Source organism: Coregonus clupeaformis, chromosome 35 (genome assembly GCF_020615455.1).
Source record: "Coregonus clupeaformis isolate EN_2021a chromosome 35, ASM2061545v1, whole genome shotgun sequence".
NCBI classification, from domain to species: Eukaryota; Metazoa; Chordata; class Actinopteri; order Salmoniformes; family Salmonidae; genus Coregonus; species Coregonus clupeaformis.
The window spans coordinates 244,312-263,569 of record NC_059226.1 but is presented as its reverse complement, the minus strand read 5'-3'; the positions used below and the strand labels follow the sequence as shown (position 1 = coordinate 263,569).

General features: G+C 45.5%; 1 protein-coding gene across 1 annotated transcript; it reads left to right on the top strand.

The window, feature by feature from the left end:
- The first annotated feature begins 1,879 nt into the window (after positions 1 to 1,879).
- LOC121550260 (monocarboxylate transporter 4) lies at positions 1,880 to 10,236 on the top strand. Its single transcript, XM_045210729.1, is given in 8 exon segments — positions 1,880 to 3,205; positions 3,423 to 3,566; positions 3,721 to 3,857; positions 5,567 to 5,606; positions 5,609 to 5,817; positions 6,586 to 6,813; positions 7,075 to 7,255; positions 7,520 to 10,236. Coding segments are annotated over 8 exon segments (1,542 nt in total). The 5' UTR covers positions 1,880 to 2,982; the 3' UTR covers positions 7,900 to 10,236.
- Positions 10,237 to 19,258: the final 9,022 nt, after the last annotated feature.

Genomic DNA, 19,258 nt, shown 5'->3' with positions numbered 1-19,258 from the left:
CTGCTGGCTTGCCTCTGAAGCTAAGCAGGGTCGGTCCCTAGATGGGAGACCAGATGCTGCTGGAAGTGGTGTTGGAGGGCCAGTTGGAGACACTTTCCTCTGGTCTAAAATGCATATATCCCAATGCCCCAGGGCAGTGATTGGGGACATTGCCCTGTGTAGGGTGCTGTCTTTGGGATTTTAAACTGGTGTCCTGACTCTCTGTGGTCACTAAAGATCACATGGCACTTGTTGTAAGAGAAGGGGTGTTAACCCTGGTGTCCTGGATAAATTCAAATCTGGCTAGTATTCAAAATAGATTAGTATTTTAATTAATGCAAACACTTGAAAGTCATAGTCAATCAATCAATAATATAATAATACTTTTAGCAAAAATGTTAATTTTTAATTCACAATCTGTAGAAGCAATGAGAATAGAAAGGTTCAGAACTTTTGTAAAACATCACAGTACGGTTGAAATATATATGGCAAATAGAAATCCTATATGGATGGTGTTAAGAGATAGATGGGAGGTATTGAATAGAGTTGAAGGATGGGACTAATAACAAATAACAACAAAGATAGCTAATAATGTAAGCATACTGTGTCCATAATAAGTATATAGGTTGTATGTTGGGAGCTTTTGGGAAAGAGCACAGTTAGAAAGATATGGCATATAGAAGCAAACCGGATGCACATCATGAAAATGATCGGAGAGGTTGAGAGTAAAAGAAGTTCAGGAGCAAAAAAAATAAAAATAAAATAATAATAATAATAATATATATATATATATATATATATATATATATATATATATATATATATATATATAATAGAATTATTGTAAAATTAACTCTGTCCATAAGGTGTAGATAGTAAGTATAGACCGGAAGTAGAGGCCTGGGCATTGTTGTTCACTAAATTACTCCAAGTAGGGAAAGGATGGTGGGGTTGAAAAGTAATAAAGGGGAATATATATATAAAAATAAAAAAACATGGGGGATTGGAAGTGATGCAGACAATTACATTGATAGAAGATACAATCTATCTGCAATATTAAGCTGATCCATTCCCCCATAAAAAAAAACAAAAAAAAACAACAACAAAAAACACTTGAATGGTAAATATGATGTTCGTATATACGGGCCCACTGAAAAACCATGCAGGGCAGACAGAGAACTGAGCCATTGTTATAAGTTCTTCTTTAAATACTCTGACAGAGATAGTTCCTGCTCCAAGCAGGCCTATCAGAGTAGAGACTGAGCGTGGTTTAGACTTACTCAGCCTATCGTTGGCGCACAGGCTGGTCCCAGACCCTTGGCGCTTCACTGTTGCCAGGCATTAGTTGTTATCTCCACAACTAGGCTTTAGGCCTAGTTATTTAACTTAGTTGATGATGGAAGTTAAAGGCCTAGTGCTGCATCTGAGTCCCATGCTCGCGTTTCTTTCGCCGCCAACGGATCACAGTGTATCAGTGTGTCTATATGGCAGAGGCTAGTGCTTTCGCCATAGTTTAATTTTAACTTTTAGATTGTTATCATTTTACTTCAGATTTTTATGATTAACCACGTCACAATGATTTTTGAGAAAGGATTACAAAAATAAATAATTATAACAAACGGTTCGACAAAAATGCGCATATAAAAATAATCATAACTGGCATGCAGATTGGCAAAAATGGTAGGATAAATTGTAAGCTAACCCAAACTTGAAACTCATGAGCTGCCTATGGTCTTTCCTATTACATCCATAAAAATAAAAAAAATGGTGAACGCGCAAGCACGTGAACACACAGGAGGTCCCGTGAAAAAACGTGCCCCCCCCATCAAAGGCCCTTCCAACTGATTCGTTCTGGCGCGTTTTAAAGGATTTGGCATTGAATATTTGATTTAAAGTCAGCCTCAAGCATATCAGAATAGCCCCATTGTGTTTAGGGAAGTTAAATCCATCATTTCTGACAAACTGCTGCACAGCACAGATAACTCCTGCCTTCCTGTGTGTGTGTGTGTGTGTGTTTGTGTTTGTGTGTGTGTGTGTGTGTGTCTGTGTGTGTGTGTGTGTTTGTGTTTGTGTGGCTAGCTCTCTGTATCTACGGTGTCTTGGTCATAAATATCCCTCAGAGAATGCTCGGCCTGGGGGCCTGCCATAGTGCTGATGACGGTGGCACTAAAACCCATTGCTTTCTCCATCGCTGAAGTGAAACTGTAAATCTCCAGAGTCCATTATGGCTCTCCATGGAACCATGGCTAGCCATTACTCCGTGTAATCAGTCGGGGTCTGTAGCTGTGTTTGTAAATCTAATTCATTGTAATGGTGGTGGTGGGTTTGATTATTACAGACTGTGTGTATATGGGGGTAAGCAGAATATATTGATGAAAGCACACGCACAGAAACATGATTGCAATACAGGAGTGTCCTCCAGGTTTGCAAAGTCACCTGCTGGCCGGGATATGGAGAGTTCATAGGAAATAATGGATTGTATTTATATATAACTTTTCTGGCTGGTTTAAATAATTGTTGGTGACCATATTCCAACCTGCTGTTTCACAATGAATACAGACCAAGGTCAAGCCACTTTATGCAATTCCGTTAATCAATATTTAATTTAATCAATATGTAATTTATTCAACAACATCTATTCAACACAGTGACAATGAAGACAATTACAAAATGGTTATGAGGCTTAGGATACAGGAAGTTGTGTTACTACCGGTATACAATGTTATGTCTACGCTGTTTTTGCATGTTCTATGCATTCTATTTCTATTGTAGCGACCTTTAACCCAACACCTAGCGACCTCGTCAAGAGGTTTGGATCTCTTGGCGTAACGGCTAAGGCGTTGGGTTGACAGTCGCTGGACCCGGGTTCGAGTCCCAGTCGGGGCTACCCCCGAGTTAGCTACACTATAACCCATCTCTCCTCTCTGATCCAACCCTAACCCTTATCTATGCATTGTATTTCTGTAGTCTCGCTCCCCTTCTCAGATCTAAACTTAAAGGACCATGGGAGGTGTGGTGGTGGACGAGGGGCCTGGGGGGGTGAAGGCACCAGACGGGGGGTGGGGCTGGGCTATACTGTCCGGCTGTTTCATCATCACTGGGTTCTCCTATGCCTTCCCCAAGGCTGTCAGTGTGTTCTTCAAGGAACTGATCAGAGAGTTCGGAGTGGGGTACAGCGACACAGCATGGATCTCATCTATACTGCTGGCTATGCTCTACGGCACAGGTAGGGAATGGACACACACACACACAGAGACAGGTACACAAATACTGTCTCACACACACAGACAGGTACACAAATACTGTCTCACACACACAAATAGGTACACAAATACTGTCACACACAGGTACACACACACACACAAACAGGTACACAAATACTGTCTCACACACACACACTGACACACAGATTCAATGTGTGTGTTTTGTGTTCCTCACTGCAGGTCCTCTGTGCAGTGTGTTGGTGAATCGTTACGGGTGTCGTCCGGTGATGATGGTGGGGGGACTGTTTGCCTCTCTGGGGATGATTCTGTCTTCCTTCTCCACCAGCATCATCCACATCTACCTCACTACTGGAGTCATTACAGGTTGGTCCACGCACGCACGCACGCACGCACGCACGCACGCACGCACGCACACACACACACACACACGTCAACCTGTACATCAGCGTCATCAATGTGATGCTGTATTACTTCTCCAAATTCTTAGACAATCCTCTCCTGTCCCCCTGTCCTCCAGGTCTGGGCCTGGCGTTGAACTTCCAGCCATCTCTGATCATGTTGAATCGCTACTTCAGTGAGAAGAGGCCCCTGGCTAACGGCCTGGCTGCTGCTGGGAGCCCTGTGGCCCTCTGCTGCCTCTCCCCTCTGGGACAGGTACTATACTACACCTCTAACGTCTGACCCCTAACCCCTAACCCCTAACCATAACCCTGCTGCTGGGAGCCCTGTGGCCCTCTGCTGCCTCTCCCCTCTGGGACAGGTACTATACTACACCTCTAACGTCTGACCCCTAACCCCTAACCCCTAACCATAACCCTGCTACTGGGAGCCCTGTGGCCCTCTGCTGCCTCTCCCCTCTGGGACAGGTACTATACTACACCCCTGACCCCTAACCCCTAACCATAACCCTGCTGCTGGGAGCCCTGTGGCCCTCTGCTGCCTCTCCCCTCTGGGACAGGTACTATACTACACCTCTAACGTCTGACCCCTAACCCCTAACCCCTAACCATAACCCTGCTGCTGGGAGCCCTGTGGCCCTCTGCTGCCTCTCCCCTCTGGGACAGGTACTATACTACACCTCTAACGTCTGACCCCTGACCCCTAACCATAACCCTGCTGCTGGGAGCCCTGTGGCCCTCTGCTGCCTCTCCCCTCTGGGACAGGTACTATACTACACCTCTAACGTCTGACCCCTAACCCCTAACCATAACCCTGCTGCTGGGAGCCCTGTGGCCCTCTGCTGCCTCTCCCCTCTGGGACAGGTACTATACTACACCTCTAACGTCTGACCCCTAACCCCTAACCCCTAACCATAACCCTGCTGCTGGGAGCCCTGTGGCCCTCTGCTGCCTCTCCCCTCTGGGACAGGTACTATACTACACCTCTAACGTCTGACCCCTGACCCCTAACCATAACCCTGCTGCTGGGAGCCCTGTGGCCCTCTGCTGTCTCTCCCCTCTGGGACAGGTACTATACTACACCTCTAACGTCTGACCCCTGACCCCTAACCCCTAACCATAACCCTGCTGCTGGGAGTCCTGTGGCCCTCTGCTGCCTCTCCCCCTCTGGGACAGGTACTATACTACACCTCTAACGTCTGACCCCTAACCCCTAACCATAACCCTGCTGCTGGGAGCCCTGTGGCCCTCTGCTGCCTCTCCCCTCTGGGACAGGTACTATACTACACCTCTAACGTCTGACCCCTGACCCCTAACCCCTAACCATAACCCTGCTGCTGGGAGCCCTGTGGCCCTCTGCTGCCTCTCCCCTCTGGGACAGGTACTATACTACACCTCTAACGTCTGACCCCTGACCCCTAACCCCTAACCATAACCCTGCTGCTGGGAGCCCTGTGGCCCTCTGCTGCCTCTCCCCTCTGGGACAGGTACTATACTACACCTCTAACGTCTGACCCCTGACCCCTAACCCCTAACCATAACCCTGCTGCTGGGAGCCCTGTGGCCCTCTGCTGTCTCTCCCCTCTACATTACGCCTCTAACCTTTGACCATAACACTGACCTTAACACTAACCCTATCATTTGATACTGGCATGATGACTCACAACTATGCTTGTCCTTAGAATACAGCGTAAACATTCAGATCGGTTTCCTTTATCTGTGATTGCTTGGTGCTTTAGCTCCAAATCAACTGGAGCGCTGATCCTGTCTATCTATGTATGGTCTCTCAGGGTTGTGGTCAATTCCATTTAAATTCGGAAAGTAAACCAAATTCCAATTCCAATTCTGCATTTTCTTTATTGAAAAGCATCGAAGAGAATTGTAATTTCGTAATTTCAGTGTACTTCCTGAATTGACTGGAATTGAAATGGAATTGATCCCCAGAGATCCTGCTGTCTCTTCCAGGTGCTGCAGTACCAGTACGGATGGCGAGGAGGCTTCCTTATCCTGGGGGGTTACTGCTCAACTGCTGCGTCTGCGCGGCCCTCATGAGGCCCCTAGTGGCCCCTCCTAAAACCCCCCATCTGGAACTGGAAGATGGAGAGAAGGAGGGAAGAGAGGTAGAGAAGACCCAGTCCAAACCCAAACCGCTCCTGGACTTCAGTGTGTTTAGGGACCGGGGTTTCCTGATCTACACCATAGCTGCGTCTATTATGGTGAGTCAGGACAGGAACAATACTGTGTTACGTCCAAAATGGCACCCTATTCCTGATCTACACCATAGCTGCATCTATTATGGTGAGTCAGAACAGGAACAATACTGTGTTACGTCCAAAATGGCACCCTATTCCTGATCTACACCATAGCTGCGTCTATTATGGTGAGTCAGAACAGGAACAATACTGTGTTACGTCCAAAATGGCACCCTATTCCTGATCTACACCATAGCTGCATCTATTATGGTGAGTCAGAACAGGAACAATACTGTGTTACGTCCAAAATGGCACCCTATTCCTGATCTACACCATAGCTGCATCTATTATGGTGAGTCAGAACAGGAACAATACTGTGTTACGTCCAAAATGGCACCCTATTCCTGATCTACACCATAGCTGCATCTATTATGGTGAGTCAGAACAGGAACAATACTGTGTTACGTCCAAAATGGCACCCTATTCCTGATCTACACCATAGCTGCGTCTATTATGGTGAGTCAGAACAGGAACAATACTGTGTTACGTCCAAAATGGCACCCTATTCCCTATATAGTGCACTACTTTTGACCAGAGCCCAAAGTAAACAGAAATTACAATTCAATAATTGAAAAAAGGGTCTTTACTTTAAACGACTTCTCAATCAACTGAAAAGTAGAAGCTATAGTTCTTCCATTTTTAAAATGTTATATTCATGTCACTCAACTGCAATTAAATTGTCTGCCTTCAATTCAAATTGGCATTGTTAAAGTTCATCCTGTCCTACCCTAGGTTCTGGGTCTGTTTGTGCCGCCGGTGTTCGTGGTGAGCTATGCCAAGGAGCTGGGGAACGAAGACACTAAGTCGGCCCTCCTCCTGTCCATCCTAGGCTTCATAGATATCTTCGCCCGGCCCACCTGTGGCATCATCGCTGGGCTGAAGTGGGTCAGGCCCAGAGTTGTCTACCTGTTCAGCTTCGCCATGATCTTCAACGGATGCACCGACCTGGTGGGATCTCAGGTAAGGCTGTAGTTATGATATGTAATTACAGTAATGTGTTGGCTTGTTGAGGTTGATTTGGTTGTCGTATGTAAATGTTTTGTTTGCTGTATTGACTATTGATACATATCTAAACTATACATGTTTTGTTAACATCCCTGTTTTTACTGTATTTGTATCCTGAGTATCAATACTTTTACTGTATCCTGTAAATACTGTAAAATGTTACTGTAAATACTATATCATTGATGTATTAATTTTCATTTCCATGTCACCCCGCAGGCGAAGGACTACCCGTCTCTGGTGGTGTTCTGTGTGTTCTTCGGGATCTCCTACGGGATGGTGGGGGCACTACAGTTTGAGGTTCTCATGGCCATCGTTGGCACGGAGAAGTTCTCCAGCGCTTTAGGACTCGTGCTGCTCATGGAAGCTATCGCTGTGCTGGTGGGACCGCCTGGAGCAGGTTAGTACACACCGGGTTAACAGGTGGAGGTTGGGTTAGGGTTAAGGTTAGGGTTAGGGTTAAGGTTAAGGTTAAGGTTAGGGTAAGGTTGGGGTAAGGTTAGATAAATGTAATGGATAATTTATCCAGTTCTCTCTCCCCTCTGATCTCTCTCACCTCTCCCTTTCTCCACGTCTCTCTCTTTCCCCCTCCCTCTCTCTACCTGTTTCTCCTTCATCTCTCCTCTCCCTCCTCCCTCTCTTCCCTCTCTCCATCCCTCCTCAGGTCGGCTGCTGGACGCCACTAAGAACTACATGTACGTGTTCCTGCTGGCAGGAGTTGAGGTGGTTCTCGCCGCCGTGGTCCTCGCCACGTGTAACTTCCTGTTCATCAGGAAGAAGCCCTCGGAACCCGCCGCGGAACTGGAGAATGGAACGGTTGCCACGGAGATGGAGCAGCTCAACAAGCCCGTTGCCGCCGAGGAAGAGGAGGAGGAGGAAGAAGAGAAGGGGGAGAAGGAGGAGAAAGAGAAAGAGAAAGAGGAGGTGAAGGAGATGAAGGAGGAGGACAGTGAGAAAGAGAAGGAGGAAGAGGAGGAGGAAGAGAAGGAGGAGATCAGGCCTGAGATCGTAGAAGTGGAGCGCATCCTTAAAGAACCAGAATAACAAAATGGCGCGGTGCTCTCCAATTCTGAGACACGTCTGTAGGAGGAGGAGACCCTGGCACAGGACAAACTATAGACTTTACACTTAAACACTGCCAAGGGCACTTTAAATGGCACTAAGAAATGGTCTGCTAAATGACTAAAATGTAAAATGAAATGTACTCTGTGAACTTTGAAGGGGACTAAAAAGTGTACTTTGTGGGGCAAGAAAGTGCTTAGAGAAGCACACTGGGGAAGAAGGAGCTGGTCCTAGCAGTATCCTGCTGTATGTAGTTGAGATGTTGTGTTGTTGTGTTGTCGTGTGTAGCTGTTCTCTGTGGGGCTGTGTGCCATATCAACATCAATAACACACACACACACATATACACACACACACACAATCGTGAAGTGAAACCGACAAATGTCAAGTGAATAACCGTACTAATAGTCTTGTGCGCTGCCATGTGAATTGTGAAGCTACAAGTGTCTAGTGCTGCAGGGATCAAACAAAAGGTGTGCTGTGGTATAAAGTGTTGTTGTTGTTTGTAATAATATGGAAAAAAAATACAATCCTGCCTACTACTTTGGAGCACAACATTAGAAGTGTTCTGGAACTTTAACCAAACCCAGTGTGGAACATTCCGCTGTTATTCAACATTCTGCTGAGTGGCAGGAAAGAATGGATACCTGGCTATTGTCATTCATATCATTTCACTCTGAGCTTTGGTACAGAGATTTAAAGGTATAGTGATGTTGAATTTCACTCTGCAACCTTGTAGAGATTGTAGACTTTATTGGACTAGGACACACAGAGAGAGGCCAATGAGAACACCAGACTAGTATCCCTGGTTCCGTCCCAAATGGCACCCAGAGAGAGGTACCATTTGGACATGTTTGTTTGTTTCAGTGTCATAACATTAACTATGACGACAGAAAGAGGTCACACTGTTTCTAGACTTCACAGTTTCATCTGTAGATACAGTGGGTGAGTGCCAAATGGCACCCTATTCCCTATATAGTGCACTACTTTTTAACAAGGGCCCATAGTGCTCTGCTCAAAAGTAGTGCGCTAAATAGGGAATATGGTTCCATTTGGGGGACACACATTATTAGGTCTCACAGAACTAGCCGACAGAAACCATTCAGTCCAGAGAAACCAATGACTTCCCATGCAGATCTAAAACAAATAACTTAGTGGTATTCAACTTCTTTCCAATATTTGTATTATCCTTTTTTTTATTTTTATGTATTGATACTTTTATTATGTCAGTATTGTTAAGGAAGTTAAGGAAGGCTAAAACCTCTCTCCATTTCATGATAAGTCATATGTATGTACTTCACCGTTACTGTGTGTGTTCTGTTTTCTAAACGATACCTTGAATTGAGACTCTGTGCTACGTGTTAAATGATAAAGATGCTGTAAGGTAGTGGTGTGGGCATTATTTTACCTTGGCTGCATCCCAAATAGCACCATATTCCCTATATAGTGCACTATGTCTCTCTCACTATGTCCCCGGTCAAAAGTAAGAGGGAATAGGGTTCCATTTGGAATGCATCCCTTGTTTATCTGTTGGGAGCTACACGATTAAACTAAACACCTCAAAGAGTTGATGAAACTAAACACCTCAAAGAGTTGGAACTGAAAGTACCACATAAACAACAACAAGCCAGAATTTAAAGTCAAGGTTTATTGTTCTTGTCAGTGGCCAAGTATAGATTATAATATGTTTATATAATCTTATTCGAGTTTAGATCATTATAATTTAATAGGAGCCAGTTCTGATTATTTTGTTATTTGGCACTTAGGTCACGTCAGATAGTAGATGAGATATGAAGACTTACAGTACCTTGGAATATTTCCCAAACTCATTTTGGTTATCAGAGCTCTTCCAAGCACGTCTAACCCAATTAGGTCTCAGAGTGTTTCCTGGTCAGGTCACGTGGGGGCCTAATCATATGAATCCCCTCTTTACACCTTGACTGTGTGGAACCATGCTTGTTTCAGTCATACTTGTTCTGATTATACACCTTGACTGTGTGGGACCATGCTTGTTTCAGTCATACTTGTTCTGATTATACACCTTGACTGTGTGGGACCATGCTTGTTTCAGTCATACTTGTTCTGATTATACACCTTGACTGTGTGGAACCATGCTTGTTTCAGTCATACTTGTTCTGATTATACACCTTGACTGTGTGGAACCATGCTTGTTTCAGTCATACTTGTTCTGATTATACACCTTGACTGTGTGGAACCATGCTTGTTCCAGTCATACTTGTTCTGATTATACACCTTGACTGTGTGGAACCATGCTTGTTCTGAGTGATGAATAATGACTGAATAAACGGCCATGTTCTAGCTCTGGGGTTTTGTTGACGTCACTCCAGTTGGTGTTAAGTAAGGAGAGAGCTGCTCTCGCTACCCTGCCCTCCCTCCTCCCTGCCTCCTCCTCCCTCCCAACCTCCCTCCCTCCCTCCCTCCCAACCTCCCACCCCCCCTCCCTCCCTCCCTCCCTCCCCACCTCCCACCCCCCTCCCCCCTCCCTCCCTCCCACCCCCCCTCCCTCCCTCCCTCCCTCCCCACCTCCCTCCCTCCCTCCCTCCCTCCCCACCTCCCCTCCCTCCCTCCCTCCCTACCTCCCACCCCCCTCCCTCCCTCCCTCCCTGCCCTCCCTGCCCTCCCTCCTCCCAACCTCCCACCCCCCTCCCTCCTCCCACCCCCCTCCCTCCCTCCCTCCCTCCCTCGCGTGTGTGTGTGTCATTTTATTTATTGCACAACTACTGATAACTCACTCCACAAATGTCTCCTTTGTAAAAAACATTGTCCTTCTCCTAGTTTCAAACCGCTCTCACGACCCCAAAACAGACGTCTCTGGGGTGTGTTGGTGTTTCGATGCTGTGATACTATGATATGTATCACTAAGGTCTATAGGCCTGACCTCTCTATGACCTCTGTGTACAGTGTGCTCAATAATATAATAATAATAATATAATATGCCATTTAGCAGACGCTTTTATCCAAAGCGACTTACAGTCATGCGTGCATAAATGTTTTGTGTATGGGTGGTCCCGGGGATCGAACCCACTACCTTGGCATTACAAGCGCCGTGCTCTACCAGCTGAGCTACAGAGGACCACGCTCCTACGCTCAAAGTGGGTGTACTGTTCGTCAATGTCTTCGAAGGCTAATAATACGCTTCCTGTATTAAATGCATTGATGTACTTACACAGGCCTCTATAGGCCTGTATTATATGTGAACTTCTGGGTTAACCTGGGGCGTATTCATTAGGAACCAAATGAAAGCAAACTGGTCGAAACAGGGAGAGCCCTTCCTGAACTTGTGCAATAAGAAACTCTTGTTTTTGTTGCAAAACATTTTCCGTTGCAAAATGTTTTGGTTTTTGTGCACTAATTAATGTGCACTAATCACCTGACCTGCTTCTGTGTTCTTTCTCTTGAAGAGGATTTATTTTATTTTTATGAATCACCGAATGATATTATGCTGATACTGTGAAATAGCAATGTATTTTAATCTACAATGCTTCGAACATTTGTCCCCCACTGAATAAAAAAAGTAGCTTGACTAGCTTCCTCCTTCTGTAAGAGGATGAGATGTGGAAGCGAATTGTTCATAAGCATCAACCATCATTATTTCTACCACCTATCCTATAGTTTCAGATCTGTGTGTAGATGAAGGAGAGGAGGCCACTTTAGACTATTGAGATGCAGCCATAATGTACGGCCGAACGCCTGTTATGACCTCACCTTGTTTCACCTGCATTTCACCTGTGTGGAAATTCCGGGAACTTTCAATAAATTCCCTAGTGTTCCCGAAATCCTGGTTGGAGGATTCTGGATTTCCTGCTGATTCCGGGAATCCTCCAACTGAGATTTCGGGAAAACTAGAGAATTTATTGAAAGTTCACGGAATTTTGCAACCCTAGTGAAGATAGCGCCGTACTGTATGGCTGCGATCTTGAAAGCTCCGACCCAACTTTGCCATTTTGTGATTCTTCTGCCGTTTCTCTTTACTTTTTTTTTGTATCCACTATCATGTCTTACGATCGACAATAACTTTTGAACATCAGATCAACAGTTACTAACCTCATTTCCGGCTTCAAATTCCACTCATCTGCCCTGGCCTCTGTGTAATTCCGACCCAATTTCCGGGCTACCCAAGAGGAAACACTGGCGTAAAAGAGGCAGGAGCAGGGGAGCCCTGGGGAGACTAAGGCGAAGGGAAAACCGTCCATCTCTTCATTCCATTTTATTGGGCAGTCACTTGATAATAAAATGGATAACCTCAGATTGCGGATTTGGTATCAACGAGACTCTCGTAACTGCAATATTATTTGCTTTTCTGAAACATGGCATTCGGACAAGATACCCCGCATGGCTATCCAACTTGATGGATTCTCCATTCACCAAGCAGACAGGACATTGGATACAGGGAAATTGAGAGGGGGAGGGGTATCTATGAGACAACCTCAATGCATTTTATGCACTATTAATCAGGTCAACACTCGTAAAGCAGCGGGCCCGGACAGTATTCCAGGGCGTGTTGTCAGAGCATGCGCAGAACAGCTGGCAGGCGTATTCACGGTAATTTTAAACCTCTCCTTGTCCCAGTTTTTAATCCCGAAGTCTCAAAATGACCACCAAGAACTTTAAGGCTACCTTCCACAATGACTACTGCCCCCAACAGATCCATAGACGATGCAATCTCAATTGCACTCCATAAGGCCCTCAACCCACCTAGATAAGAGGAATACCTACGTGAGAATGCTGTTCATTGACTACACCTCAGCGTTCAACACCATAGTCCCCTCCAAGCTTGTCACCAAGCTTGGGACCCTGGGACTGAACACCTCCCTCTGCAACTGGATCCTGGACTTCCTGACGGGCCGACTCCAGGTGGTGAGGGTAGACAACATCACTTCCGCCACGCTGATCCTCAACACGGCGGCCCCACAGTGGTGTGTGCTTAGACCCCTCCTGTACTCCCTGTTCACCCATGACTGCGTGGCCACGCACGACTCCAACACCATCATTAAGTTTGCTGACGACACAACGGTGGTAGGCCTGATCACCGGCGACGATGAGACAGCCTACAAGGAGGAGGTCAGTGACCTGACAGTGTGGTGGCAGGACAACAACCTCTCCCTCAACATCAGTAAGATCAAAGAGCGGATCGTGGACTACAGGAAAGGGGGGGGTCAAGCACACCCCCATCCACATCTGGGCTGCAGTGGAGGGGGTGGAGAGCTTCACGTTCCTCTGTGCCATAATCACTAATTACTTAAAATGGTCCACACACACTCAAAAAGTCGCGAAGAAGCCACGACGGCACCTCTTCCCCCTCAAAAAGTTACACAGCTGCACCATTGAGAGCATCTTGAATGGCTGCATCTCTGCTTGGTATGGCAACTGCACCGCCCTCGATCGCATGGCGCTACAGAGGGTGGTGCGGACAGCCCAGCACATCACTGGGGCCGAGCTCCCTGTCATCCAGGACCTCTACATCAGGCGGTGTGAAAGGAAGGCCCGGGAAATCGTTAAAGACTCCAGCCACATATTGTTCTTTCTGCTTCAGCAAGGCAAGCGGTACCTGTGCATCAAGACTGACAACAACAGGCTCCTGAACAGCTTCTATCCCCAGGCCATAAAACTGCTAAATAGCTAACAAAATGGCTACGTGGACTATCGACATTGACCCTTGATTTAATGTTGTATTTTTGCACTGACTCTATGCACTGACTCTATGCACTGACTCACACACACACACATTTATACTGACTCCACATAAGCGCACTCACATACAATCATGATATACGCTGCTGCTACTCTGCTGATCATATATCCTGATGCCTAGTCACCTTACCCCTATATATACAGTGCCTTAGGAAAGTATTCAGACCCCTTGACTTTTTCCACGTTTTGTTATGTTACAGCCTTATTCTAAAATTGATGAAATTGTTATTTTCCCTCATCAATCTACACACAATACCCCCATAATGACAAAACAAAAACAGGTTTTTAGACATTTTTGCTAATTCATAAAAAATAAAATGAACGGAAATATTACATTTGCATAAGTATTCAGACCCTTTACTCAGTACTTTGTTGAAGCACCTTTGGCAGCGATTACAGCCTCGAGTCTTCTTGGGTATGTGACCATCGGGTTCTTGGTCACCTCCCTGACCAAGGCCCTTCTCCCCCGGCTGCTCAGTTTTGCCGGGCGGCCAGCTCTAGGTGGTTCCAAACTTCTTCCATTTAACAATGATGGAGGCCACTTTGTTCTTGGGGACCTTTAATGCTGCAGACATTTTTTGGTACCCTTCCCCAGATCTGTGCCTCGACACAATCCTGTCTCAGAGCTCTACGGACAATTCCCTCGACCTCATGGCTTGGTCTTTGCTCTGACATGCATTGTCAACTGTGGGACCTTATATAGACAGGTGTGTGCTTTCCAAATCATGTCCAATCAATTGAATTTACCACAGGTGGACTTCAATCAAGTTGTAGAAACATCTCAAGGATGATCAATGGAAACAGGATGCACCTGAGCTCAATTTCGAGTCTCATAGCAAAGGGTCTGAATACTTACGTAATAAGGTATTTTTTATTTTATTTTTTAATTTGCAAACATTTCTAAAAACCAGTTTTTCCTTTGTGATTATGGGGTATTGTGTGTAGATTGCTGAGGATTTTTCATTTATTTAATCCATTTTAGAATAAGGCTGTAACGTAACAAAATGTGGAAAAAGTCAAGGTGTCTGAATACTTTCCTAAGGCACTGTATCTACACTATATATACAATAGTATGTGGACAGCCCTTCAAATTAGTGGATTTGGCTATTTCAGCCACACCCGTTGCTTACAGGTGTATAAAATCTGAAGAGCTCAGTGACTTTCAACGTGGCACCGTCATAGGATGCCTACCTTTCCAACAAGTCAGTTCGAAAAATTTCTGCCCTGCTAGAGCTGCCCCGGTCAACTGTAAGTGCTGTTATTGTGAAGTGGAAACGTCTAGGAGCAACAATGGCTCAGCCGTGAAGTGGTAGGCCACACAAGCTCACAGAACGGGACCGCTGAGGGCTGAAGCGCGTAGCCCGTAAAAATTCTGTCCTCGGTTGCAACACTCACTACCGAGTTCCAAACTGCCTCTCTGGAAGCAACGTCAGCACAATAACTGTTCGTTGGGAGCTTCATGAAATGGGTTTCCATGGCCGAGCAGCCACACAAAAGTCTAAGATAACCATGCGCAATGCCAAGCATCGGTTGGAGTGGTGTAAAGCTCGCTGCCATTGGACCCTAGAGCAGTGGAAACCACAGGAGGCTGCTGAGGGGAGGACGGCTCAAGATAATGTCTGGAATGGAGTGAAAGGTATCAAACACATGGAACCATCGATACCATTCCATTAATTCCGTTCCAGCCATTACTATGAGCCCGTTCTCCCCAATTAAGGTGCCACTGGCCACTTGTGGTGGAAACGCGTTCTCTGGAGTGATGAATCACGCTTCACCATCTGGCAGTCCGACGGATGAATCTGGGTTTGGCGGATGCCAGGAAAACCCTACCTACCCCAATGCATAGTGCCAACTGTAAAGTTTGGTGGAGGAAGAATAATGGTCTGGGGCTGTTTTTCATGGTTCGGTCTAGGCCCCTTAGTTCCAGTGAAGGGAAATGTTAATGCTACAGCATACAATTACATTGTAGATGATTCTGGGAGTGTGGTGCCAAGAAAATAACCTCTCACTCAACCTCAACAAAACAAAGGAGATGATCGTGGACTTCAGGAAACAGCAGAGGGTGCACCCCCCTTTCCACATCGACGGGACCGCAGTGGAGAAGGTGGAAAGCTTCAAATTCCTTGGCGCACACATCACTGACAAACTGAAATGGTCCACCCACGCATACAGTGTGGTGAAGAAGGCGCAACAGAGCCTCTTCAACCACAGGAGGCTGAAGAAATGTGGCTTAGCACCAAAAAAAAACTCACAAACTTTTACAGATGCACAATTGAGAGCATCCTGTCGGGCTGTATCACCGCCTGGTACGGCAATGAGGAAGGACCTATTTCCCTTCCTCATGTGTTTTTGTTCTACTTGACTTTTAAAAATATATATATATATATATATATATTATAGTACTACTGATATTGATTACAGCATTGTTGGGAAAGAGCAAGAAAGTCATTTCACTGTACTTGCGCATGTGACAATTAAAACGTGAAACCGGAATACAAAGGACAAATGAAAGCAACATGGTGTGAGAAGCCTACAGGGAATATACTCTCACCTGATCTGCTGGGAAAGGAGGTGAGGAAGCCTCTTTAGATTATTGAGATCAACCCCTTTATTCAGGCCTCAAACTGCTTACATTGACGCAGCGCTACAGTCCTGTAACATGTCTAACATTATGACGCAGCGCTACAGCCCTGAAACACGTCTAACATTATGACGCAGCGCTACAGCCCTGAAACACGTCTAACATTATGACGCAGCGCTACAGCCCTGAAACACGTCTAACATTATGACGCAGCGCTACAGCCCTGAAACACGTCTAACATTATGACGCAGCGCTACAGTCCTGTAACACGTCTAACATTATGACGCAGCGCTACAGTCCTGTAACACGTCTAACATTATGACGCAGCGCTACAGTCCTGTAACACGTCTAACATTATGACGCAGCGCTACAGTCCAGTAACACGTCTAACATTATGACGCAGCGCTACAGTCCAGTAACACGTCTAACATTATGAAGCAGCGCTACAGTCCTGTAACACGTCTAACATTATGACGCAGCGCTACAGTCCTGTAACACGTCTAACATTATGACGCAGCGCTAGTCATGTAACACGTCTAACATTATGACGCAGCGCTAGTCATGTAACACGTCTAACATTATGAGCAGTGTGTGTTTTGGGTGTAAATGTGTTTCTATCTGCACTGCTGATACAATCACATCATTCAAACATTTTTTTGTCTGCTTTTACAATGAGTTGACCTTCCAACCATGCAAATAAATATGTATTGTTATTTAAAAATAATGTGGGTGCTGATATCTGTCCTGTTACCTGATAACACACGTGTATTATACCCATATCCCAACTAATCGTGTGTGTAATGTGTGTGTACAGTGTGTGTGTGTACAGTGTGTGTGTGTACAGTGTGTGTGTGTACAGTGTGTGTGTGTACAGTGTGTGTGTGTACAGTGTGTGTGTGTACAGTGTGTGTGTGTACAGTGTGTGTGTGTGTACAGTGTGTGTGTGTGTACAGTGTGTGTGTGTACAGTGTGTGTGTGTACAGTGTGTGTGTGTACAGTGTGTGTGTGTACAGTGTGTGTGTGTACAGTGTGTGTGTGTACAGTGTGTGTGTGTACAGTGTGTGTGTGTGTACAGTGTGTGTGTACAGTGTGTGTGTGTACAGTGTGTGTGTGTACAGTGTGTGTGTGTACAGTGTGTGTGTGTGTACAGTGTGTGTGTGTGTACAGTGTGTGTGTGTGTACAGTGTGTGTGTGTACAGTGTGTGTGTGTACAGTGTGTGTGTGTACAGTGTGTGTGTGTACAGTGTGTGTGTACAGTGTGTGTGTGTACAGTGTGTGTGTGTACAGTGTGTGTGTGTGTACAGTGTGTGTGTGTGTACAGTGTGTGTGTGTACAGTGTGTGTGTGTACAGTGTGTGTGTGTACAGTGTGTGTGTGTGTACAGTGTGTGTGTGTACAGTGTGTGTGTGTACAGTGTGTGTGTGTACAGTGTGTGTGTGTACAGTGTGTGTGTGTACAGTGTGTGTGTGTACAGTGTGTGTGTGTACAGTGTGTGTGTGTACAGTGTGTGTGTGTACTGTGTGTGTGTGTACTGTGTGTGTGTGTACTGTGTGTGTGTGTACAGTGTGTGTGTGTACAGTGTGTGTGTGTACAGTGTGTGTGTGTGTACAGTGTGTGTGTGTACAGTGTGTGTGTGTACAGTGTGTGTGTGTGTATAGAGTTGTGATGCAGGGTAAACCACAGCCTGACTGCTGAATAACTGTCCTGTTGTTACAGCACAACACAGTGGGTAGATGGGGAAGGGCATGTTGTCCCACAGCGCCACTTAGTGGTGGACCACAGTGGTACAGATTGTCGATACTATGTTCACTCCAACTTCTGTCCAGCTTGAAGTCTACATTCGCTTCTTACAATACTATAAAACAGAGTTTGACTGCTGAAGCCACATGCTCATCAGTGAAAAATGTATTGACACAAGTGTACAAGGACTTATTCATTTATTTACACAATTTTAAAATACACAAATACAGTGGCATTACAACTGAGGAGCAAAACTGACGACAACACCTCCCGTGACTCAGTGAGTGATGCATTGTGGGAACCAACGCAAGGTTCCGGAGTCAGTCCCCGCGCAGAAATGCAAACCCAAAACAACCAGGAAATAAAAACAGAAATAAAACAGAGAGAGGGAAAGACATGACAAAAGAAAGAACAAGTGATCCCAAGTAAAGAAGTGTACATAACAGAAGTGTACTTGCCTTTATCGTCATTACCCACAATCCCACACTGAAGAGAATGAGGTGGGAGTTTCTTTTTTTGAGACCACCAACCGGTCGGTTCGAGGGTTTAAAACTAACTTACCCAAAACTACAATGGAGCAAAGCATTCAAACCCCTCCATACAATACCTTCTTCATCATATTACACACACACACAGTGGCTAATACAGAGCTGGAGGTAGAACTTACCCTTAACCACAGATCTAGGATCAGGTTATCCAACTAACTCCTAACCTTAACCATTAGGAGGAAAACAATACATCTGATCCTGGAACTCCTACCAGCTCCTAAATGCAGACATGGTATTTCACCATGAGTACTAGGCACATCCTACATACATGAGAACAGAAGACGGACCACCACTAAACTAATCTGGTCCCAGATCTGTTTGTACCGTCTTGCCAACTCCTTGTCACTCATCGCAACGCATTGAGTGATAAAGTTGACAACACAAACTGATCTAGGAACAAGCTACCACTAAACCCCCTTTAACCCAGACTACAGAAAAGGCCTACAGCACCCTGATGTGGTACTACACTGAATGATATGACCAGTGGGTTGGCCCTCTCAGAAGCCTGACCTAACCAATAGGACAACCAGAAGAGAGAGAACCGTAGCATTGGTCGGTAGTCTACTGTACATCCACCAACCGTGACTTTGCTCTCTGGCAAAGTCCGACTTTGCTTTCTGGTAATACAGATCACTTTTTCTTAAAAACGACGTTTCATTAAGTTAAAAACATTTTCAAATATTGATTGATAAAAATAAAAGTTTGAGATTGTGGTGGATTGAAACCATAGGTTGAAACAGGTGTTTTAAAGCAGACCCCCA